This window comes from Hypanus sabinus, chromosome 28 (genome assembly GCF_030144855.1).
Source record: "Hypanus sabinus isolate sHypSab1 chromosome 28, sHypSab1.hap1, whole genome shotgun sequence".
Lineage (NCBI taxonomy): Eukaryota > Metazoa > Chordata > Chondrichthyes > Myliobatiformes > Dasyatidae > Hypanus > Hypanus sabinus.
The window spans coordinates 41,237,376-41,262,483 of record NC_082733.1 but is presented as its reverse complement, the minus strand read 5'-3'; the positions used below and the strand labels follow the sequence as shown (position 1 = coordinate 41,262,483).

Genomic DNA, 25,108 nt, shown 5'->3' with positions numbered 1-25,108 from the left:
TGCACAATGTGGGGAAGTTGCACTGATGGCAGCCTTTGAACATTAAGCCGAGACTTTGTCTAACCCGCAAGTGGATGGAAAGTGGTTAGGGTATTTTAGCACGGAGAGCACTGCATTTTCTTTCAAATATTCGATTTTCAATGATAGTGGTAGTTTGGCCCAACCGATCTGTTCTCCGAGTAAGTGAACATAAAACAAAGCTGGAAATCTAAAATAAAAGCTGAAAATACTGGAAACAGCCTGCAGGTCAGGCGGCATCTGCGGAAAGAGGATCAGGTAACACTGTGATTGAAGTTTCTTCCTCCAATGGCCTTTAATTTGTTTTTATGATCCCTGCTCTCCTTGGCGTTTGGGGTAAAGGAAGTAGTTCAGTGAGCTGGTGACCTGGACATTCCCGCAGTGACAGTAGTGACTCACTCGAGTGAGTAGTGACTGACTCACTCGAGTCGAGTTTGATGTCCTCCCAAGGCAGGGGTTTCCATCCTGGGGTCCACAGACCACTTGGTTAATGGTAGGGGTCCATGGCATATAAAAGGTTGGGAACCCCTGTCCTTACGGGTTATTCCCTTAATGGGGAATGCCTGTTCGTGGCTTTGTTTAACATAGGAAGGCTGATGGTCACTATGAGGTCCTTGACAGATTGGGGTCAGGGTCTAGAGGCATGGAATGCCAAGTGAGTGGGACCCTTCGCTGCTGAAGCCTTCCTCTAAATGCAGAGCAGGCAGACAGCAAGGTGGATTGTGAGGCCTTATAATACAAGGACAGCTTTCCATAGTCGTCTTAACAGTGGGGTAGAGATTCCTGCATTGAAAGTGGCATTTGAGCTGTAATGATCTCTGTCATTCCACTTTAACCAACTAGTTCTGTGCCTTTGTTTCCAGCACCAGCCCTTCGTGCACCAATCTCACTGGCTGGCTCGTATGCGCCTTTCGCGATGATGCCCCACCACGACATGAACGGCACGCTGACCAGTCCAGGCCCTTACTCCAGCCTGCACATCTCACCGCAGATTAACGCGGCCGCCTATCGATCCCCCATGGTGAGCTTTGGCGGTGTACGTAACCTATACCTTCCTTCTTACCAATTTATCGTTTGAATTAACGCGCGACTTCTGGCTCTGTTCTTGCCACGAGCTGTAAACTCAACCCTTCTCTCCCTTCCCCTCAACCAGGTTGGCTTCGACCCCCACTCCCACATGCGGGCACCCGGACTCTCTGCTAGCATGGCCTCGATCCCAGGAGGAAAGCCGTAAGTTCCAATCCATGCTGTCTACCATCTGCTAATTCCTCAACCATACACTGAACAGCTGGAGATCTGTCTGTCAGACTCTGGGAGGAGGGTGGGGAGGTAATTCGAATTGTTTTATTATTGTCACATGTACCAAGTTAGGGAAAAGCTTGTCTCGCATACTGTTCATACAGGAAAACTGGAGTAGAAGTCCATTGTAATATTTTTCAGGAAAAACTAGTCTCCTTAATGCTGCTATTCACTCTGCAAGAAGACCCCATTTTTCCATTACGGAGAATAGTGGTGATTCAAGAATAAGCTGACTGTTCAGCCTGCTCCAGCCTATAATGTCCTCAGTCAATCTTGTAAAAAGACAGCAACCATGTCGAAATCTACAAGTATTCCTGATTGTAACAAAAAGTAAACCGTCTACTCGCCGTCTCGGCCCTGTCCCTACCACACTTTATAAGGATTGTTTTCCATTCCGTTAGGAAAATTATTAACACTTCCCTTCATGCTGGACTCTTTCCAGATGCCTTCAAAGCTACAGCTGTAAAGCCCCGACTTACAAAGCCAAACCTTGATCGTGCAGTACTAGTTAACTACAGGCCCCGATCAAATCTTCCCTTAGATTCATTTTCAACCAACTCAACTTTCTGAGTCAGAAAAGTAGTCTGGATAAGTTTCTCAGGTTTTAACACAGAGACTACCCTTATCAAAATTGTCAGCGAGCTTGGTCGCAGCACTGACGTAAACAGAGTCTCAGTTCAAATTCTTCTTGAACTAAAGTGCTGTCTTCAACACAATTGGCCAAAGTGTTCTTCTAGATTGCCTTGAGAACTGGGTTGGCTCTCTGGTAGATTGATTTTGTTCATGTATCTTGGAGAGAATTTTTCGTCTGTCTTGGAGACCAGTTTTCTAAGTGTGGTGAACTACATATACCCGTCTGGGCACGCCCCCCCCCCCCCCCCGCTGACTGCTCCTGTGGCTCCTCCCACAGACCCCTGTACCCCTGTATAAAGGCGATTGGAGACACAGCCCCGGTCTCTGTCTCCAGGATGTAGAATGGTGGTCAATTGCTGCTTGTTCTTTCTACCAGCCAATAAAAGCCTATATCTTGCCTCACGTCTCCGAGAGTTATTGATGGTGCATCACTAAGAGATACAATGTACGTTTTGGTCTTGGTCCCCTACTCTTCTCCTTAAACATGTCCCCTTAGGAGACATCATTAGAGAGCGTAAACTTGAATTCCACAGCTGTACAGATGACACACAATTGTACATCTCGGTTGAGCCTGACAATGATAACACCCTATCTTCTCTGACTTCTGGTCTGGCTGCAATGAACAGATGGTTGAGCAATAATTTCCTAAAACTAAATGAAGATAAAACTGAAATAATTTTTTGGTCCCAAAACCAAGAGATAAACTTCTGGATAAACTTGGGAACTTGTCTCTCCTCATAAGATGAGCAGGAACTAGCTTAGGTGTTATTCTCGATTCAGATTTGAATTTCAAATCCCCCGTAAAGCAAGTGACCAGATTAGCATTTCTGCACTTAAGAAATATTGCAATGGTACATTTGTTTCTGGCATGTCATGATGCTGAAAAACTAATTGTGTTGATTACTGCAATGTGGTTTTTATTGACCTTCCTAAACAGTCTACTGACAAACTTTAACTCCTTCAGAACCCTACCACTAAGCTTTTAACCAAAGCCAGGCTGAGGGAACACATCACTCTGGTACTAGCTACTTTGCATTGGCTTCCTGTATCCTTGAGAATTGATCTTAACGTTCTGTTACTTTCTCAATGCTCTGGGACCGGTGCAATCTTTATACTCTTGCTCAAGCTGTCAGGTCTTCTTCCATCAGTCTCTTAAATTTAAACAATCTCCCTCAATAGAGAATTGGCAGGTCGGCTTTTTTGAGCTATGCTTCTAAACTGTGGAATTCAATACCTAAAACTATACTCAGTTGACACTTTTAAACACCAGTTTAAAATCAAGTTATGTAGCCTTGCCTTTAATTAACACAGAGAAATAGAAAAGTACAGCACAGAAGCAGGCCCTTTGGCCCATCTTGTCTGTGCTAAACAATTCAAACTGCCTACTCCCATCAGCCTGCACCAGGACCACAGCCCTCCATACCCCTGTCATCATGTACCTATCCAAACTTTGCTTAAACGTTGTAATCGAGCTCACATGCACCACTTGCACTGGTAGCTTGTTCCACATTCTCTTTAACCCTCTGAGTGAAGAAGTTTCCCTTTCATGTTCCCCTTTTCACCTTTCACCCTTTACCCATGACCTCTGGTTGTAGTCCCACCCAACCTTGGTGGAAAAAGCCTGCTTGCATTTACCCTACCTATACCTCTATCAAATCTCCTCTCAATCTTCTACATTCCAAGTAATAAAGTCCCAGCCTATTCAATCTTTCCTTATAACTCAGATCCTCCAGGCCGGGAAACGTAAATCTTTGTCTTTTTAATTTACATTTTTATTTTTTTATTTTATCTTTCATATTTGTACTTTTATCCCGTTGTAAGACACTTGAACTACTGTACATCATTAGGATGAAAAGTGTTGTATAAATAGTTATTACAGATCAGATCATTACACAGTGCACTGAGGTAGAACAAGGGAAAACAATGACAATGCAGGATAAAGTGTAACAGTTACAGAGCAAGGGCAGAGCAGGTAATCAGTAAAGTGCAAGATCATAATGAGGTAGATTGTGAGGCCAACAGTCTATGCTGTGGTACTAGGGAACTATTTAATAATCTTATTGCGCGGGGTAGAAGCTGTCTTTAAGCCTGTTCGTTCGTGATTTCAGGCTTTCATATCTTCTGCCCAGTGGGAGGGGGGTGTGAAGAAGAGGGGTCTTTGATAATGCTGGTGGCTTTACTGAGGCCGAGTCCATAGAGGAAGGCTGGTTTCTGTACTGTGCTGAGCTGCTCTGGAGTTTCTTTAGGTCAGTTGCCAGACCAGGGTAAGGGCTGTTTACCCTCAGTTGCTGGTGCTAGCTATGAAATGTACTTGAAGAATGGTCTCAGCTCGAAACATCAGCTGCTTGTTCATTTCCATAGATGCTACCTGACCTGCTGAGTTCCTCCAGCATTTTGTGTGGGTTGCTTCAGATCACAGAACTTAGAACCGGGCAGGAGAATGCCATTCAGCCCATCATATCTGTGCTGGGCCTGATGCTAAATTACCAACTGATGTAGAGTAGGTTAAAGGTTTGGCACAACATACTACCCTGAGATTCATTGTCTTGCAACACTTGGGGTAATAAAAAAGAAATGCATTAGAATTTACAAAAACCTTAATTTGTTATAAGTTCTATGATCTATAATAAACAATAAAATAAACATAATGATATTCATGCAAGAAAGAGAAAATAATAAAAATGTTCAAAATAAGTATATTAAAGTTGTTGCTTGGATTGGGGAGCATGCCTTATGAGAATAGGCTGAGTAAACTTGGCCTTTTCTCCTTGGTGCGACAGAGGACGAGAGGTGACCTGATAGAAGTGTATAAGATGATGACACATTGATCGTGTGGATAGTCAGAGGCTTTTTCCCAGGGCTGAAATGGCTAACATGAGGGGGCACAGTTTTAAGGTGCTTGGAAGTAGGTACCAGGAGATGTCAAAGGTAAGATTTTCATACAGGGAGCGGTGGGTGCATGGAATGCACTGCCAGCGATGGTGGTAGAGGCGGATACAATAGGGTCTTTTAAGAGACTCTTGGGTACTGGAGCTTAGGCAAATCAAGGGCTATGTGGTAGGGTAATTCTAGGCAGTCTCTAGAGTAGGTTACGTGGTCGGCACAAGAGTGTGGGCCACAGGGCCTGTAATGTGCTGTAAATCTCCATGTATTTGTCATCATTTACTCCCCTGAGATTCATTGTCTTGTAGACACTTGGGGTAATAAAAATGAAATACAATAGAATTTACAAAAAACTCAAAGACAGGCAAATATCCAATGTGCAGATGAAGACACGTTGTGCAAATATAAAAAATACTGCTGAGAACTAAGCTGTAAAGTGTCCTTGAAAGTGATTTTGTGGGTCTTACAATCAAATTAGTTGAGTGAAGTTAGCCACGTTGGTTCAGGAGCCTGATGGTTGTGAGGTAATAACTGTTCCTGAATCTGGTGGGTGTGGGATCTTAAGGATTCTGTATCTCCTGCCCAATAGGAGAGCATGGCCTAGGTGGTTGTGGTCTTTGATGATGGATGCTCCTTGTAGATGTGCTCAGTGGTGGGGAGGGCTTTTCCTTCAAGAACTAGGCTGTATCCAACACATTCTGTAGGCTTTTAATAAATAGATAAAGAGCGAGCTAGATAGACAGGCAGACAGTTCAAACGAGGAAGCTTTTCCTGAAACTTTGAGTAGAACACAGCATGCAGAATAGTGTTGTGCTTACAGAGAAAGTTCAGTGCAGGTAGACAGCTAAACTGCAGTAGGGCTCCACACCTACACACCCTGTCTAATGACCACATACAATCTCTAAGCAACATGGCTGTGGCAGAGCTGGTGATGGGATTAATATCATGTCTTTACTGAGGATGGATGGAGCTGGTAAAATGGCCCTGAATAATCTTCCCCACAAGGAAATCTGCAGATGCTGAAAATTCAGACAACACACAAAACGCTGGTGGAACACAGCAGGCCAGGCAGCATCTATAGGGAGAAGCACTGTCGACGTTTCGGGCTGAGACCCTTCGCCTGCTGTGTTCCACCAGCAGTTTGTATGTGTTGCTTGAATCTTCCCCACAAGTTGTTTGGGATATTAAAGTACAGCTTCCACTGGGGAGGTCCTGGGCGTAGGGGAGGAGGTGTACATTATGACATGATATGCAACACACACGAAATGCTGGAGGAACGCAGCAGGCTCGGTCGCATCTGTGGAAAAGAGTAAGTAGTCAACTTTTTGGGTCAAGACCCTTCTTCAGTTCTTCATCTTTGTCCTGAAGAAGTGTCTTGGCCTGAAACATTGACTGCTTATTCCTTGCTGCCTGACCTGCTGAGTTCCTCCAGCATTCTGTGTGTGTGTTGCTCTGGGTTTTTGGCATCTGAAACCTCCTTGTGCTTGTGATTATTACACGATGTCCTGACTGGTGCCATGGTCGGTACTGCGATTTGAATGTGCGGGAACGCAAGGAGCAGCAGAGAGTAGTGGACTCTGTGCCAAATACCTCACAAGCACAACCCTCCCCATCAGTAGGTGCTGCCTGACCCACTGAGTTCTGCCAGAAGGTTGTGTGTGGCTCCAGATTCCAGTATCTGCAGCTTACCTGTTTACTTAATGAGATTGCTGTGTGAGGGAACTGCCCTCCTTCCAGAATCTTCTCTCAGTCTATTTGACTCTTCTCTCCCTGTCTCTCTTCTCCCCCCGCCAGTGCGTATTCCTTCCACGTCAGCGCGGACGGACAGATGCAGCCGGTGCCCTTCCCGCCGGATGCACTGATCGGCTCCGGAATCCCCCGGCACGCTCGGCAGATCAACACCTTGAATCACGGCGAGGTGGTGTGTGCCGTCACCATCAGCAACCCCACCAGGCACGTCTACACCGGGGGCAAGGGCTGCGTGAAGATCTGGGACATAAGCCAGCCCGGCAGCAAGAGTCCCGTCTCCCAGTTAGACTGCCTAGTAAGTGTGGCCTGAAAGAGCAGCCAGCTGTGTGCTAGTGGAATGCTGTGATCTGAACGTGGGGGGTGAAGGGGGTACATGTCTTTGCTTAAAATATCACATTGATAAAGATATTTATTGATTTCCCCACAATTTAAGGTGAAATTGTACTCAGTGGCCTCCTTATTGGGTTCACCTGGGCACCTTGTTAATGCAAATATCTTATCAGCCAATCATGTGGCAGCAACTCACTGCATACAAGCATGCAGACATGGTCAGTCAGACTGAACATCAGAATGGGGAAGAAAGGTGATCGAAGTGACCTTGACTGCGGAATGATTGTTGGTGCCAGACAGGGTGGTTTGAGTATCTCAGAAACTGCTGATCTCCTGTGATTTTTCCCACACACCAGTCACTGGAGTTTACAGTGTGCTAAATGGGCAGCGTCTTTACGAGATGGGTGACCCCCCCCCCCCCCCCAACCATTACCAGTACTCTCCAGAGATTGTCTGTCGCTTAACCAGGACTTGTGATATGCACCTGCTGCTTCCCATGACCATCCATTGCCTGCTCCCATGGCTTCACGTGATCCTGACTGGGGTGGGGGGCTCAGCAGGAGCTACACCTTGCCTAAGGGTGACCTGCAGGCTAGTGGAGGGAAGGAGCCTCCTTTAGTAGAGATGTAACTCCACCCTGACACCCAGGTAACCTTTGACACCCTGACTAATCAAGGACCTATCAGCCTGTGCCTGAAATATATACCTAGTGACTTGGCCTGCACAGCAGTCTGTGCAATGGAATCCACAGGTACAGCAGGCGGTGAAAAAGGCAAATGGTATGTTGGCATTCATAGCCAGAGGATTTGGGTACAGGAGCAGGGAGGTTCTACTGCAGTTGTACAAGGCCTTGGTGAGACCGCACCTAGAATATTGTGTGCAGTTTTGGTCCCCTAATCTGAGGAAAGACATTCTTGCCATAGAGGGAGTACAGAGAAGGTTCACCAGATTGATTCCTGAGATGGCAGGACTTTCATATGAAGAAAGACTGGATCGACTAGGCTTATACTCACTGGAATTTAGAAGATTGAGGGGGGATCTTATTGATGCGTATAAAATTCTAAAGGGATTGGACAGGCTAGGTGCAGGAAGAATGTTTCCGATGTTGGGGAAGTCCAGAACGAGGGGTCACAGTTTAAGGATAAAGGGGAAGCCTTTTAGGACCAAGATGAGGAAAAACTTCTTCACACAGAGAGTGGTGAATCTGTGGAATTCTCTGCCACAGGAAACAGTTGAGGCTGGTTCATTGGCTATATTTAAGAGGAAGTTAGATATGGCCCTTGTGGCTAAAGGGATCAGGGGGTATGGAGAGAAAGCAGGTACAGGGTTCTGAGTTGGATGATCAGCCATGATCATACTGAATGGCGGTGCAGGCTAGATGGGCCAAATGGCCTACACCTGCATCTGTTTTCTATGTTTCTATCTCACTAAAGAAATTCCTCTTCATCTCTGCTCTAAAGGGATGTTCTTGTATTCGGAGGCTGTGCCCATTGGACCCAATAATTGGCCATTGAATATTTGTTCAATTATAAGTTACATGTCTTTGGGAGTTAATGTTCGTAGGGGGCCCACTGGTGTAACTGGGAAACAGCCAGTAATTTGCCTGCAGCAACAATCAAGGTACTCTGTAGAAGAACTCAGCGGGTCAGGCAGCGTCTACGGAGGGTAAGGACTGGTAGGCGTTTGGGGGCAGACCCTCAGTGGAACCCAGCAACTTGCTGCTGCTCGGTGATTTTGACACCTGGGAAGAAAACGCCTGGTGCTAATCCTCTTTTGAGCTAGATATCTCGGTGAAAGACGGCGCTGTTCACAGCATGTATTCTCTGGATAGTGTCCACCTGGAGCTTGCTGTTTCCATGTCATGCCATGATACAGCCAGTCATTGGAGTGGGACTTACACCTTGAAAGGTCAAGAATATCAATGCCCCCCATGATCCTGTCAGACCCCATCTAATTGTGCTAAAGTTTTCCAAAAAGTTTTTAAAAAAAAGTAAATTTATTCTCAAAATCTGCATGTCACTGTATACTACCTTAAGATTAATTTTCTTGCAAACAACCAATGTGCAAAAGAACACAAATTCTGCTAATTAATTAATACTGAGAAAGTGAGTTGCGGAGTCCCTGAAAGTGAGTATCTAGGTTGTTGGGGGTGAGTGAAATCATCCACTCTAGTTCAGGAACTAGATGGTTGTAGGGTAATAACTTCCTGAACCTGGTGGTGTTTGACCTAAGGCTCCCGTAGCTCCATCCCGATGGCAACAGTGAAGAGCATAGACTGGAAGGTGAGGGTCCTTGATGATGGAGGCCGCTTTCTTGCGGCTGCATCCTTGTAGCTGTGCTCAATGGTGGGGAAGGGTTTTCCTGTGATGGACTGGGCTGCGTCCATCTTCCTCTGTAGCCTTTTCCATTCCTGGGCATTGGTGCAACCAGTTAGGATACTTTCCACTGTGCATCTGTAGAAGTTTATCAAAGTTTATACTTGGCCTTAATGTCACATTTACCACCATCTTTCCTTCTCCTTGCTTAACAGAACCGGGATAACTACATTCGTTCCTGCAAGCTTCTCCCCGATGGACGTACGCTGATCGTTGGAGGGGAGGCGAGCACGCTCACGATATGGGACCTGGCCTCGCCCACACCGCGGATCAAGGCCGAGCTCACGTCCTCCGCGCCGGCCTGCTACGCGCTGGCTATTAGCCCTGACGCTAAAGTCTGTTTCTCCTGCTGTAGTGACGGGAACATAGCCGTGTGGGATCTGCACAATCAGACGCTCGTCAGGTGAGGCTGCTCGCTGATATGTACTGAGCCGTCTCTTCATTATTCTGCGAAGCCAGGGCCTGTTGCTGAGAACTTTGTCCTCCACCCATGTTCTAATGTTTCTTCAGCATCATCATAGATGAGAACAAAAGTGGACTTGGGTGTTTGTCTTGTAAATTATTCATAGATTCATAGAGCGATATAGAGCAGAAACAGGCCTTTCAGCTGAACAGAAATAGTCCTTCCGCCCAACAGGTCTTTCAATGTAAACTAATCCCATTTGCCAGTGTTTGGCCCATATCCCTCTAATACTTCTCTGTCCGAGGACTTGTCCAAACACATTTCTTTGCAATATAAATTTATTTAATTTATTTTAATTTATTAATTGTAACAGGCCCTTCCAACCCGACAAACCCCATTACACCCATGTGAACAAATACCAACTCGTACGTCTTTGGACTTTGAGAAGGAACTGGAGCACGCAGAGGAAACCCATAAGGACACAGGGAGAGCACTGAACCTCCTTACAGACAGTGGCGGGAATCAAGCTGCCGCTGAAATAGCGTTACACTAACAGCCGCACTCCCTTACACTAACTCCGTTAAAACGTACAGTGAAGTGTATCATTTTGCGTCAATGATCAACGCGGTCTGAGGATGTGCTGGGGGCAGCCTGCAAATGTCGCAATGCTTCCAGTGCCAGCGTGGCATGCCCACAACTCACAAGAATGTGAGAGGGGACCAGAGCACCTGGACAAAGCTCATGTGGTCATGGGTTGAACATATAAACTCCTTAGAAACAGCAGCAGAAATGGAACTGTTTGACTGCTACGTTACCCTTCACTCTGGTGTAATTGTACCTCGATCCACCAACCCCACACTACACCCCCATTGGATAAACTTGCTCCACAGGCCCACTTTAAATCTTTCCCTTCTCGCCTTAAACTCATGCCTTCTGATTTTAGACTTCCTTACTCTGAGAAAAGCTGTTCCATTTGACATATCTGTGCCTCTCATAGTTTTATAAATCTGTATAAGATTGTCATCTCAGCCTGCATTGTTCTTGGGGGTAAAGTCCCATATTATGAGAAAGGAAATTACAGGTCCGTTAGTCTGACTTCAGTAGTTGGGAAGATGTTGGAGTTTGTTACTAAGTTCGAGGCATTTGCAAGCAAATGATAAAATAGTCCAAAATCAGCATGGTTCCCTTGAGGGGAAATATTTGCCTGACAAATCTGTTGGAATTATTTGAGGAAATAACAGGCAGGATAAACAAAGGAGAGTCGGTGGGTGTTGTTTATCTGGATTTTCAGAAAGCCTTTGACGAGATGCCGGACACAAGGACTCTTATGAAATGCTTGCTGTTATTTGTCGAGGCACTGAGTTCAGAGTTGAAAGGTTATGTAGCAACTTTATAAAACTCTTGTTGGTTCACATCTGGAGTATTGTATACACTTCTGGTCGCACCAGCACACGGTGTACAAACGTTATGGGGAGAAGGAAGGATGTTGAGGGTTCCGAAGAGGTTCCCAGGTTGCTGTCTGGTTTAGAGGGCATGTGCTGTCATGAGAGGCTGGACAAACTTGGGCTGTCTTCTCTGCAGCAGCAGAGGCTGAGGGAAGATCTGATAGAGGTTTATAAGATTACGAGAGGCATAGGGAAAGTAGACAGGGAGTATCTGTTTCCCAGGATAGAAATATATAATGCTAGAGGACATGCAATGAAGGTGAGAGAGGGTAGGTTGAAAGGGGATGTTTTTACTCAGAGTGGTGGATGTCTGGAATGTGCTGCCTGGTATGGTGGTTGAGGAAGTACATCGGAGGATACATTTGGATGTGAGGAAGATGGAGGGGTATGGACATGTTGTCGGTAGGAGGGATTAGTGTTTGGGGGTTTTTGGTTTGTGTTTGTGCTGGCTCGGCACAGCATTGAGGTCTGAAGGACCTGTTCCTGTGCTGTACTCTTCTATTAACAAGATAAAAACCTGTGGTAGTACAGGGAAGGTATTAGCATGGATAGAAGATTGGCTGATTGGCAGGAGGCAAAGAGTGTGAATAAAGGGGGCCATTTCTGGTTGGCTGCTGGTGACTAGTGGTGTTCTGTGGGGGTCATTGCTGGGACTGCTTTTCACAAAATGTCAATGACTTGGATGATGGAATGGAGGGCTTTGTGGACAATATGAAGATAGGTGGAGGGCGAGGTAGTGCTGAGGAAGCAGGGAGTCTGCAGAAGGACCAGGACAGATTGGGAGAATGGGCAAGGAAATGGAGATGGAATGTAGTACAGGGAAGGGTGTGGTCATGCAGTTTGATAGAAGGAATAAAGGCGTGGGGACAAAATGCAAACATCAGAGCTGCAAAGGGGCTTGGGAGTCTTTGTGTAGGTTCATTTGCGGGCTGACCCATTAGTAAGGAAGGCAAATATGTTCATTTCGAGCAGACTAGAATATAAAAGCAAGGATGTGATGCTGAGGCTTTAAAAGGCATTGGTCAGACCGCACTCGGAGTGTTGTGAGCAGTTTTGGGCCAGTTATCTAAGAGAAGCTGGCATTGGAGAAGGTCCAGAGGGGTTACACGAGAATGATTTCAGAAATGCAAGGGTTAATGTTTCAGGAGCATTTGATGGTTCTGGGCTTGCATTCACTGGAGTTTAGAAGAATGTAGGGTATCTTACTGAAACCTATCTAATATTCAAAAGCTTAGATAGAGTGGATGTGGAAAGGATGTTTCTTGTATTGGGGGAGGGCCTCAGCCAGGAGAGATGTTCTATTTAAAACGTACATGAGGAATTTCGTTAGCCAGAGGGTGGTGAATCTGGGGAATTCATTGCCGCAGGTGGCTGTGCATTGGGTATATTTAAAGCGGAGGTTGGTAGGTTCTTGATTAGTCGGGGGTACAAACGTTATGGGGAGAAGGCGGGAAAATGGAACTGAGGGGATAATAAATTAGCCAGGAGGAAATGGCAGAACAGACTCGATGGGTTGAATGGTTTAATTTGAAACAGTCCCAGCCTATCCCATCTTTCCTTATAACTCGAGGCCCCCAGTACAGGGAACCTCTTGTTAACCTTTCCTGCACTCTTCTAGTTTAACCACATTCTTCCTTTAGTGCGGTGACCAGAAACGTTTAGAGGAATGAGGGAGGAGATCTCATCAAAGCTCGTCGAGGACTGAAAGGCGTTCCACAAGCTTTGTTACGCCCTGGAGCCACAGCATTAACCGAGGGGTCCATGGACCCCTGTTGGGAACCCCTGATTTAGACCTTCCTTGCTAAGGAGCTTGTTCTGTTGGTGCTTGCGTTGTTCTGCTGGGCACCGAGGGCACGGTATGTGTGGCGACACACTAAGGGCGCCCCCAGCACTGCCTTGCGTTGCATCGCAAACGATGTGCGCATGAGAAATAAAACTGAATCTGCTTAATGTCCAGCAGAACTCTGTTTGTCCAGTAGTGCCCTGGGTGTGATCTCATTTCCCTGTACGTCAGCAGTACCGGAACCCACCACAGTTAGGCCTGACGCTGGGTAACCTGACTCCAGGCTTTCAGAGTGTTAACACCCAGTCCACGTCTTGTGTGTGTGGTCAGAGAATCAAGGGGGAGCAATAACTAAGGCAGATTGAATGGTGTGTAGACATTGCGTGGACAACGGGGGTGGAGGGGAAGGTACCAGTCCTGATGGGTCTCATTAACAAGAAATGCTTTGTGGTTTTGTACAGGCAGTTCCAAGGGCACACAGATGGTGCCAGTTGTATAGATATCTCTCATGATGGCACTAAACTATGGACGGGAGGTTTGGATAACACCGTGAGGTCCTGGGATTTAAGGGAAGGACGGCAACTTCAGCAACATGACTTTACCTCACAGGTGAGTGGCTAACCTGCTCAGGTCTTTACCTCACAGCCAGAAATCTAGGTTAGGTCAGGACTTTGGTTTCTTTTGGCCTTACCCTTCCTCTCTAATTCTGTTTCAGTTGAAGTTAATGTTTCAACACCCACCCCGTAAAAATATTGCCTTACATGTTAGTATTTTAAACATTTTACCCTTCAATTCTATCACTTTAGAAACGAGTGCCAGTGATTAACTTGGTATTGATGTTATGAAACCATGTACGTTCTACCTTCTCCAATGTGTTCTCCTGATGGGAGAGAGGGAGAGCAGGGGTTGGGGGAGTGGAGAGGAAGGAGAGAGAGGAATAAAGGAGAAAGGAAAAAGGAGAGAGTGAGGAGAGATATAGGAGTGGGAGACGGGAAGGGAGAGGGAGAGATGGGGAGTGGCAGAGAGAGCGAGCGAGAGGTGAGGAGAGTGAGAGAGGAGGAGGAGTGGGTGGGATAGGGAGAGGAAGGGAGAAGTGGAGTGGGTGAGAGCTGATAATTAACACTGCCTTCTGCTCCTGTCCAGATCTTCTCTCTGGGTTACTGCCCCACGGGTGAGTGGTTAGCAGTGGGAATGGAGAGCAGCAACGTGGAAGTGTTGCATCACACTAAACCAGACAAGTATCAGCTTCACCTGCATGAGAGCTGCGTCCTGTCGCTCAAGTTTGCCTACTGTGGTGAGTGGATCTGCAGATGCTTTTGTTCCGCAAAGCCTCAAGCTCTCCCTCCTCTCCGATTGATCCCGAGTTCATGGAGGACACTGTGTAACTCTTGAATAGATCATGTACACATTCTTCATAATTGAGTAACTTATCCTCCACTGGCAACTTCCAAAGGCCTTAGTAGTTGAGATCCAGGAACCGGAGGTGCTAGGATCTGGTGCACCACGTAAGGTTCTGGTTCTCGGGGAACTTTAGAAATTGATGACAGATGTCTCTATTGTCACTGCCGGTGGGGATCAGAATAGGTGAATGGCTGAAACCATGGGGAAACATCATCGAGCATTACAGCACAACCCAGGCCCTTCAGCCACGATCTCCAAGATCTATTTAACACTTTCCTCCTACATAGCCCTCCATTTTTCTATCATCCATTTAAGATGCCCTTAAATAACTCTGTATCAGCCTCTATCACCAACCCTGGGAGCGGGTACCACGCACCCACCGCTTCTGTGTACAAAACCTGCCTCTGACATCCCCTCTCCTCTCACTTCATACTTCCCTCCAATCATTTAAGATTATCATAGCTATTTCCGCCCTGGCTATGCCTCTTGTACACATACTGAGCTAAGGAGCTGGATACCTTATTTGATTGACGGTTTTGCTCCCTATGCGCTGATGCCAAATGAAATTTACATAAGTTGAATGAATCTGTTTTAGTTTTTTAAAGTTGTTTATCAATTATGCATAATTAAAGACATTTAGAAGTGTTGGAAAGAGATATTGATAGGCCACACTCTGGGCCCGTAGCTGGGGTTCCACATCCTGAGGTCTGGTCTCTAAATGGTGTGAGAAGCCATGTGACCAGATACAGAAAACACTATTGTGAGCTTTGTGAATTGATCACTAATCTGCCCATTTGCTTGTTTCAAAGGAAATGTTTTGAATATGTGTGTGTTTTTCCTAGGGAAGTGGTTTGTCAGCACTGGGAAGGACAACCTACTGAATGCCTGGAGAACACCGTACGGTGCCAGTATATTTCAGGTAAAGGACAGTTTGCCAAAGCTTTTCTGATTGTCACTTTCCTCCTCTGCCATCTAAAGGTCTCCTCAAGTTCTAGTTTGAATTAGTATTTACAGTTTCCGAAAGCTCCCTTCAGGAAAGCACTATCCGGCTACTAAAACAAAAACTTCACACCATGTTAAAAGCTTCTTCCCCCCGGGATAGTTAATCTGATCAACCATTCTAGTTACCCCCCCCCCCCACCCCCCCTCTATTATTACCTCAGTCACCATACTGTAAACACTTTAAACCACTTTTCATAATGTTTACATTGTAAGTAAAGTTGAAAGTAGTTATTATGCAAATATGTAAAAAATAGTACAACCTTGAGATTCGTCTCCTTACATGCAGCCGCAAAACATGAATCCTGAAAGAACCCATTTTTAAAAAAGACCATCCGCAAAGAGAGAAAAACACGAATCGTGCAAACAATAAAAACAAGCAACAGCATTCAGAACTATGAACAATTTGAGCACTTTTCACTAAAATGGACTTTTGTTTTATTATCCAAAAATTGTGTGAATTTAAGTTTAATATATGGTGCAAAATTCTTAGGCCACACGTACATATAGCTAGACTTTTGCACAGTACTGTGGTGATTTAATGTACTGCTGCCACAAAAAAATCCTTGCATGTGAGTGATGATAAATCTGATTCTGATCTGGGTCTCTATTGTGGACTGAGAGTGGGAAGGGGGCAGGGAGAGCGGAATCATGGTTGGGAAAAGGGGAGGGAGCAGGAAACATCTGTAATAATCAATAAATCAACTTTTTGGAATCAAGTGTGTCTGCACCACCCCCACCCCAGTATTGTCTCTGCCCCCTCTTTCACAGCGCACCACCCTCGCATTCCCACTACCCTTCACTCCTGCCAGATTTACAAACTTGCTCTCTGCTCTATGTTGACAAATACATTACTGTGCAAAAGTCTTAGGCAGTCTATAGCGATATACGTGTGTCCGAGACTCTTGCACAGTACTGTAGATTGAAACATGCACTGAAATGCTTCATTTGCGTCAACAACCAGCACAGTCCAAGGATGTGCTGGAAGCAGCTTGCAAGTGTGGCCATGTTTCCAGCGCCAACCTAGCATGCCCACTGCTCACTAACCCTAACCTGTACGTCTTTGGACTGTGGGAGGAAACTGGAGCGCCCGGAGGAAACTGGGCGAAGGTGTGAACTTCTTACAGATGGTAGCAGGAATTGGACCCTAGTCACTAGAGTTGTAATGGCATTACTCTAAGTACATGCCACTGTTGATAGAAAGGACAGAATTAGAACAAAAAAAACGAAGTCTATTTTAGTACAAGGTGACTGAAGTTGCTAAACCGTTAGTGATTAAGGTCTTGGCGGTTGGTTGAAGGGACAATTTGTTTCTGTTTAACAGTGAAGGGGAAGGTACTCCTTGCCCAAACAATCAAGCTTGTAGGGTATTTGTCTAACTTTATCTAAAATTCTGCATTTTTATTGCCCTTCCCCCTCCAGTCAAAGGAATCCTCATCTGTGTTAAGTTGTGATATCTCGGCTGATGACAAGTACATTGTCACTGGATCTGGCGACAAAAAAGCAACGGTCTATGAGGTCATCTACTGAAGGAGGACAAACCACGTTAGCACTTTAGATTGCGGCATTCAGGATTGGCTCGAAATACACCTTTCGTACAGAGAAGGAATCTATTGTATGTTGCAGTCAACCTAACGAGAGAACTGGTTTACGAAGCTCGCTTTTGGGGTATTCGAGGCTTGCTTTCCGTCAGAGCTGATGACTCTCCTTGTGGCTAAGGGAGGCTTGGAGTGCACCCTGTATGAATGGGAGATGTTTGAGATTTACCGGCAGCCCAACCAGAACTTCCTTTCTCTGAACTTTTTCCACGACGAACCTTGGGAAGCACCACTGAGCAGTACAGCGCACACAGATGTCTTGGACTCCGATGTGGAGCGGTGCTTCGCTCGTGAACTGTGCTGTAAATATTGGGTGGAGTTGGGGTTCTGCCCAGCTCTTTGGGGGTACTTCCGCATTGTGCCCTGAGACGTGGCACCAAGTTCTGGGGTGCAGCCTGTGGGGAATTGAACTGTGTCCCAGGAAAATAAAAAAAAACAAAACAAAGTTTAGAAGAGAGTTGTTCTAGATTGAGAGGGAATGGCCCAAGGGATGTGGAAAGTGGAAAAGTTGGCCTTATTGTGAGTATACCTTCCGACCTATGGATTTCAGGTCTTCACTCTTGCTTCAAGGCCAACATTCTCACGAGGGAACTGAACCGGACGATATGTTGATGTGATGTTGAAGACACTGCTCAGGGAAGCTGTAGAACAGGCTTGAGTGTTTCTCGTTGTTCCTCCATTGTGTGCGTCGAACCATTGACGGGGAAGTTCGTTGGAGGTGGTGATGGAGGATATGGACTTTTCAGAATAGATTTATTTTTTAAGAATTCCCTCTGCCCACACGAGTTTCTCTGCTTCGTGATTGAATTGTTCTCAGGTCAGCTTTAGTCTGACCTGTTCTATGTGTGTATATATGTTCAAATTCCAGATAGCTAGTGGTTGCAGTTCCTGCAAAAAAAAGTCTTGATTTATTTTTACTTTTTAACACTTCAGCTGTAAGAGTAAAGTACATAACAATAGTGTCTCACAAAGTATTGCCGTGTGTCTTTCTATGTTCGGTTACGAGTGGCGTTCATTGAATCCGAGAGCTATACTGCACAGGGAAAGGCCCTTCGGCCCAGCTTGTCTGTATGTGTACAAACTTCATGGAACATTACAACACAGTACAGGCCCTTTGACCCACTATGTTGTGCCAACGTTTTAACCTACTCCAAGATCAATCTAACTTCCCTCCTACATAGTCCTTCATTTTTCTATTATCCATGTGCCCATCAAGAGTTCCTAATGCCCCTAATGTGTCTGTCTCTACCAACACCCTCAGCAGGGCATTTCTGTAAAGGACTTGCCTCTGACAACCTCCCTATCCTTTCCTCCAATCACCTTAAAATTACACCCCCTAGTGTTAACCATTTCTACCTTGGGCAAAAGTCTCTGGCTGTCCACTCTTGTGCACCTCTATCCAGTCACCTGTCATCCTTCTCCACTCCAAAAGGAAAGCAGTAGCTCGCCACAGAATGAGATGAGGCCACTTTTGAAGTTCTGTGGAATCGGATGAAACGGGGACATGCAGTATGTTGTTTCAAGGCTCAGTCAGGTTTGAGGTGGTGATGTTGTTATGAGTCTATGTGCCTATCAGAACTGAGCAGCCAGTGTCCATATTGCCCTCCGGACTATACTGCTGTTTGGACAAGACACAGGAGCAGAATTAGCTCATCGAGTCTGTTTCGCCATTCCACCTTGGCTGATTTATTATTCCCCTCATCCCATTCTTCCCCTAACCCCCATCTAGTCAAGAACCTATCAACCTCCGCTTTAAATAACCAATAACTTGGCCTCCACAGCTGTCTGTGGCAATGAATTCCACAGATTCACCACCCTCTGGCTAAAGAAATTCCTCCTCATCTCTGTTGTGAATGGTAGTGCTATTCTGAGGCTGTGCCCTCTGGCCCTACATTCCTCCACTATCGCAAACATCCACTCCATCTAGGCCTTTCAGTATTTGATAGGTTTCAATGAGATTCTGCCCACCCCCCCACCATTCTTCTGAAATCCAGAGAGTATAGACCAAAGCCATCAAACTCTCCTCATATGTTAACACTTTCAAGAATGATTCTCTTTCATTCCTGTGAGCCTCCTCTGGACTGTCTCCAATGCCAGCGCATCCTTTCTCAATAAGGGGTCCAAAACTTTCCAATACTCGAAGGCCACTCTTCCCTCTCCTATCTGATCCATCATTCTCCCTCAACAAGTAGAGCTTTTGACTGTTTATAGTGTTGTCACTGAGAAGTGCAGCACACGAACAGGCCCTTCGTTCAATCTAGTCCATGTTGATTTGGGGGTCCTTACCGGCTGGGGATGCTTCCTGTTAAAGCATAGAACAGTACAGCACTATACAGTCCCGTCAGCTCATGATGTGCTGGCCTTTTAACCCTCTCTAAGATCAATCTAACCCTTCCCTCCCACATGGCCCTCTACTTATTTTTCATCCATGTGCCTGTCAGAATGTATCTGTCTCTACCACCACCTCTGGCAGCGCGTTCCACATCCCATCGCTCTCTGGGTAAAGTATATTTCCCTCTGACATCCCCTCCCAATAGTTTCTGCCTGTCACCTTCCAAATCAGATTGATTTATTATATGTATATTGAAACAGTGAAATGCTCTGTTAGTGACCAGCACAAGGGCAGCCCTCTCATAGTAGTCTTTAAACCCTGGGGAAAAAATTCTCTGGCTGCCCATTTGATCCATGCCTCTTAACCTGTACGCCTCCATTGAGTTCATCTCTCGTCCTCCACTCCAAAGGTAAAAAGCCTAGTTCACTCAATCTATCCTCATAAGACACGCTCTCTAATCCGGGCAGCATCCTGATATATCTCTGCACTCCCTCTAAAGCTTCCACACCCTCCTATAATGAGGCAACCAGAACTGACCTGGTGGGAGAATTTGGAGCAAACAGCCTCTGTTAACAGGGACGCAAGGAAATCTGCAGATGCTGGAAATTCAAGCAACGCACACAAAATTCTGGTGGAATGCAGCAGACCAGGCAGCATCCAAAGGAAGAAGCAATGTCGACGTCTCGGCCTGAGACCCTTCATAACTGGAAACGTCGACAGTGCTTCTCCCTATAGGTGCTGCCTGGCCTGCTGCGTTCCACCAGAATTTTGTGTGTGTTGCTCTGTTAACAGGGAGTTATCCCTGTAAGACACAAATGAGGCAAAACATTTGAGGATAGTGAGGCCTTGCACATCTTCCTTGGGATAGTGCATGGAGGGTCTTCACATTAGAGGATGGTTGCCATGGTGAGGAGAATATAGAACTGAACTTGCTGTCCAAATATGAAGGGCTGAATGGTCTTTCCCTTTTAGTATATATATTCCCTCCCACCCCCCACCCATCTTTGCTGAGGAGGGCAGGGCTTTCCCACATATTCGGAGGTGCGGCTTCTCTTAGCCTTGATATTATTTTACAATCTTGATTAGACATGGAAATAGGGCATTATTATTGGGACTCTACTCTCCCGAGTGTCAGAAAATGAGGGGTGATTTGATAGAAGTATACAGAATTATGAGCGATATGGATAGGTAAATGAATGCAGGCTTTTTCAACTGAGGCTAGGTGAGACTAGAACTAGGGTCATGGGTGAAAGGTGAAACTTCTTTGCTCAGAGGGTGGTGTGAGAGTGGAACGAGCTGCCAGCAGAAGTGGTGGACGCTGGTTCAACCTCAGCGTTCAAGAGAATTTTGGGTAATTACAGGGATGGGAGGGCTGTGGTCAAGGTGTGGGTCAATGGGACTAAGCAGAGTAATGGTTTTGCATGGACTAGATGGGCCAAAGGGTCTGTTTCTGTGCTGTAATGCATCATGACTATAGGCCATTAAGCCCGCACCTCTGCTATGTAAGGTGACACAGAGAGTGTGGCATAAGTTTGATACCACACTAGATATTTGGCATTGGGACTCAACTGATCTACAAAGTGCTCCCCACTGAATCACAGATGATACTTGTAAAGGCAGACTCCTCGCTCTGTCAGTATAACGGACACCAAACTACTCGCAGTGTGCACAGCCCCCAACACGTGTCTGCAACGTTCAGGCCAAGTGTGCAGAGAAGACCAATAATTAGGCAACAAATTCTCTGCTTTCAAGTTTTGTTTGTCACTCCATCAATCTCGTTCCCAGTCTGTCCCCTCTCCAATTCTGTGGACTAACCACACTCTGGTTTGAATTTTCTCCGTGCATTAACAACTTGATTTGATGATTAAATTCCACCCACAGATCATCTTGCCCTCAAAAAAAAAGGCGACATTTGGTTTGGATTTTCTTTATTTTTAATCTAGCACAGAACAAACCCTTCAAGCAGCACCACCCAGAAACCCCGGATTTAACCCTAGCCTAATCTTGGGACAGTTTACAATGACTGACTAACCTACTACCTGCTACAGCTTTTGATGGGAGAACACCCGATCAACCCACCACATTCCACGGGGAGGGTGTACAGGTAATCAGCTGTAATCATGTCGTGCTAACCATTCCTTAATGAAAAATGCATTCTCAGCAAAGCAGAGGTGAACATCGCTCGGTCCCATAGTTGTACTGAAACGACTCGTTGGGTCATGAGGTATCCGTTCTTGTGGTTCCTGACACCAGATAAACATGTAGCAACTTAACTGCAATCACACACAATGATGTACAGTTGTTAATAATTCAATAAAAGTTTTTTTAAAAAAGAATTGTTATCTTAGAGGAAGAGGGCCACTGGATTTTGTAGGATTTGCCAATATGAAGTGAACAAGGTGGATCAGTGATTTGTGGCATTCAGATTAATATGTGTTCTGCCCTCACTGGAGTTTTCCGCATTTTCTCAAGCGAGACAGACAGATAACTCGTGTCCTGATGTAGCTGTAGTTGAAGGTAGTTTTAATATTCCCCAACACCTTATATACGCAAGGAGCTGATGTAAAAAGACCGAAATTCTCAAGGTTCTAATGAAAGTCAGATTCAGATATTGATTGAAATTCCTTCAACTTCTAACAAGTGCTTTTAACTACACTAAATGAAATGTACAAAAATATAAAATGGCCAACCTGATGCCGAAGGCTAATTGCTCAAGAATGTGATAATGAGCAGTCAACAACAGCTGCGAACCCACAAGTAAGCAGTGAAATCTAGTAATTAGAAATAAAATAACAATCCAGATTAGGAAAGACATAACAGTATCGGTTATGCTATTCACTCAACCCAAGCTGGTTAAGTGCACTAAAGGTTTCACGGTTTTGACCTTGCATCGGGAGGTGGCTAGGTTTAAAGAACTTAAATGGATTCTATAGAACACGACTCATTTTTTCCAAATGCAAGAGATTCTGCAGGCACTGGAAATCTTGAGCAACACACAACGCTGGAGGAATTTGCTGAGTTCCTCCAGCATTTAGTATGTGTTGCTGCTTCCCAGCAGTTGGTGATGGACCCCTTCTTGAAGACTAAGAGACACTCGGGTTGAGACCTGCGAGAAGTTGACCAGGTTGATGTTTTCTCAGACACAAACAACTGCAGATACTGAAAGCCAGAGAAATGTACAAAAGCTGGAGAAACTCTGCAGGTCAGACAGCATCTGTGGAGGGGAGCGGTCAGTTTACATTTCAGGAAGGCAAATGCAAAGTCACTGGTCATTTTGACGGGACTGGACTGGAAAAGCAAAGAAGTAATGCAGAGGTGAAGGATATCTGCTGTCCTGATCAGGTAGAATGTATGCGACTCCAGACCGCCAACAGCTGACTCTGAATTTCCTCAGGAAATCCCTCAGCTAAGTGGACAACTGCGGACAGACGAAAATTCGGGCCAGGTCCTCTCACGTCCAGAGCGGAAATTTAAAAATGTTGTGTCCCTGTAGTAAGGTGTACGCAAGCAGAATGCCAGATTTGAAGTCCATTCTTGCCGATGGACCCCTCCTGGTTAAAAGGGCCTTGCTTTTGGGAACCACATAGCCCTGAGGGTTCCCCAGCTCTGTTTATAGGCGCCTTTATCACTTGACGACACCACTCCCTGTCAGGATGAGGTAGTGTCCAAGGTGGTCCTGAGAAACTTCTGAGAGTTTAATTTTAAACATGAGAAGGGGTCTGCAAATGCTGGAATCCAAAGCAACACGTGCAAAATGCTGGAGGAACTCAGTAAGTCAGGCAGCGTCTGAAGAAATGAATAAACAGCCAATGTCTCGGGCTTAGACCCTTCTCCAGGACTGGAAGGGAAGGAGGAAGGCGCCAGAGTAACAAGTGGAGTGACATGGGGAAGGAGGATAGCTAGAATATGACAGGTGAAGCCAGGAGGGTGGGAAAGGTAAAGGGCTGGAGAAGAAGGAATCTGATAGCAGAGGGGAGTGGACCATGGGAGAAAGGGAAGAAGTCACAGGAAGGTGATATGTAAATGAAAGAAGTAAGGGGCCGGAGTCGGGGGGGGGGGGGATGTTTCTTACTTTGTATATATGCATAGAGCATTGAACAGTACAGACCATTTGGCCCACGTTGTGCGGACATTTTAACCTCTAAGATTAACCTAACCCCTCCCTCCTACATAACCCTCCATTTTTCACTCATCCATATGCCTATGTAAGAGTCTCTTAATGTACCTGATGCAGCTGCCTCTACCGCTAACTCAGAGCACCCACCACTCTCAGCGTACAATTCTGACAGGTTTCATTACTAAAGATTAGCCTTAATTGCCGTCCGTACATTGAATCATACAGGGAAATGCACCAGCTGTGTCAGCAGTCTGAGGATGCTGGGAGAAGCCCGCATGTGCAACGATGTAAAAGTTGGAGGAGTTTCTATGGAGAATCTGAGGAATATGTTGCCACAGGTGGCCATGGAGGCCAAGTCATTGGGTATATTTGAGGCAGAGGTCGATGGATTCTTGAGAAGTCAGGGCATGAAGGCATACAGGGAGAAGGCAGGAGACTGGGGCTGAGAGGGAAATGGATCATGATGAAATGGTGGAGCAGACTTGATGGGCCAAATGGCCTGACTCTGTTCCTATATCTTTTGGACATAAAAGCGTGAGGAATTATGATGAATAATGTTCAGTCCTGATGGATTTAAACTTGCTCCAATATACGTGTTCCTTCTGTAGGAAGACTTTGTGGCTTATATCATCTACGCTGTCTTCGTGGAATGTGAGCGAGTGTAATGAGCCTGAAGCAGCAGGGAGCTGGCATATTTGAGGCTTTTCCCCAGTAAAGACATATGTAATATCTAGAAGCTTTTACTTGCGATAAAATGAATGTAACTGAGCATTTTCCTGGCGAGAACTCTGGAGCGCTGCAAGCCTGTTTTCAGGAAAATTATTCACTCAAATATTTTTAAACAGTTCTCAGCAAATGTGGCCAATCGTTGATATCACTGCAAGTTGCAGGCATTGAAATGTCAGCATGATCTGTGGTATGGCTAACCCCTGTTTTGAATTGTTGGCTAACTTCTGCCTGTACTTTCTGAATCAGTGTGTAGTCTGCCATAGGAAAATATCTAAAATGCCCTCCACCGAGCCCAAAGTCAATGGAATGTCAGAAACCAGTTGGTTATCACAAAGTCAATCTATTATCAAAGTGAATATATGTCACCATATATTACCCTGAGATTCATTTTCTGTCAGGCATTTCCTGGAAAATAAATAATTGCAATAGAATTTAGGAAAACTATACATTAAGACTGTCAAACAACCAATGTGCAAAAGAAGACAAATTGTGGAAATTGAATAAATAGTACTGAGGACATGAGTTGTAGAGCCTTGAAAGTGAGTGTGTAGGTTGTGGAATCAGTTCAGTGTTGAAGTGAGAGCAGTTATCCTCACTGGTTCAGGAGCCTGATGGTTGAAGGGTAATAACTTCCAGACCTGGTGGCGGGGGGGCCTAAGGATCCTGTACCTCCTTCCCAATGATGGTAGCGATGTTCATGAACATCACACTGGCTTCTGACCCCTTCCTTTCCAGTCCTGATGAAGTATCTCGGTCCGAAACATCGACTCCGTCGATGCCGCCTGACCTGCGGAGTTCCTCCAGCATTCCTGCACATATTTCACGAGTCGAGTCAAGTTTTCCACACTGGTTCAGGAGCCTAACTCTGGGGTAGTAACTGTTCCTGAACCTGGTGGTGTGGGGCCTAAGGTAAGAGAGCATAGCCTTGGTAGGGGCTGGGGGGGAGGGTGGTCCTTGATAGATGCTGCTTTCTTGTGGCAGCACTCCTTATAAATATCCTCAAAGGTGGGAAGG

At 45.6% G+C, this 25,108-nt stretch overlaps 1 protein-coding gene across 4 annotated transcripts in view; it reads left to right on the top strand.

Annotated features, from left to right (window-relative positions):
• Positions 1–18,925, top strand: part of LOC132382620 (transducin-like enhancer protein 3) — a 90,048-nt gene extending 71,123 nt beyond the window's left edge. For 3 of the 4 annotated variants that reach the window (XM_059953025.1, XM_059953023.1, XM_059953022.1), the window contains 8 exons: positions 882–1,039; positions 1,172–1,248; positions 6,628–6,877; positions 9,443–9,690; positions 13,380–13,527; positions 14,062–14,212; positions 15,162–15,238; positions 16,741–18,925. In XM_059953025.1, coding sequence (XP_059809008.1) covers positions 882–1,039; positions 1,172–1,248; positions 6,628–6,877; positions 9,443–9,690; positions 13,380–13,527; positions 14,062–14,212; positions 15,162–15,238; positions 16,741–16,848 — 1,217 coding nt within the window. In that variant the 3' untranslated portion in view covers positions 16,849–18,925. Of the gene's footprint in view, positions 1–881; positions 1,055–1,171; positions 1,249–6,627; positions 6,878–9,442; positions 9,691–13,379; positions 13,528–14,061; positions 14,213–15,161; positions 15,239–16,740 lie in introns of all 4 variants that reach the window. The other variant, XM_059953024.1, reaches the window with a different exon arrangement.
• The last annotated feature ends 6,183 nt before the right edge of the window (positions 18,926–25,108 follow it).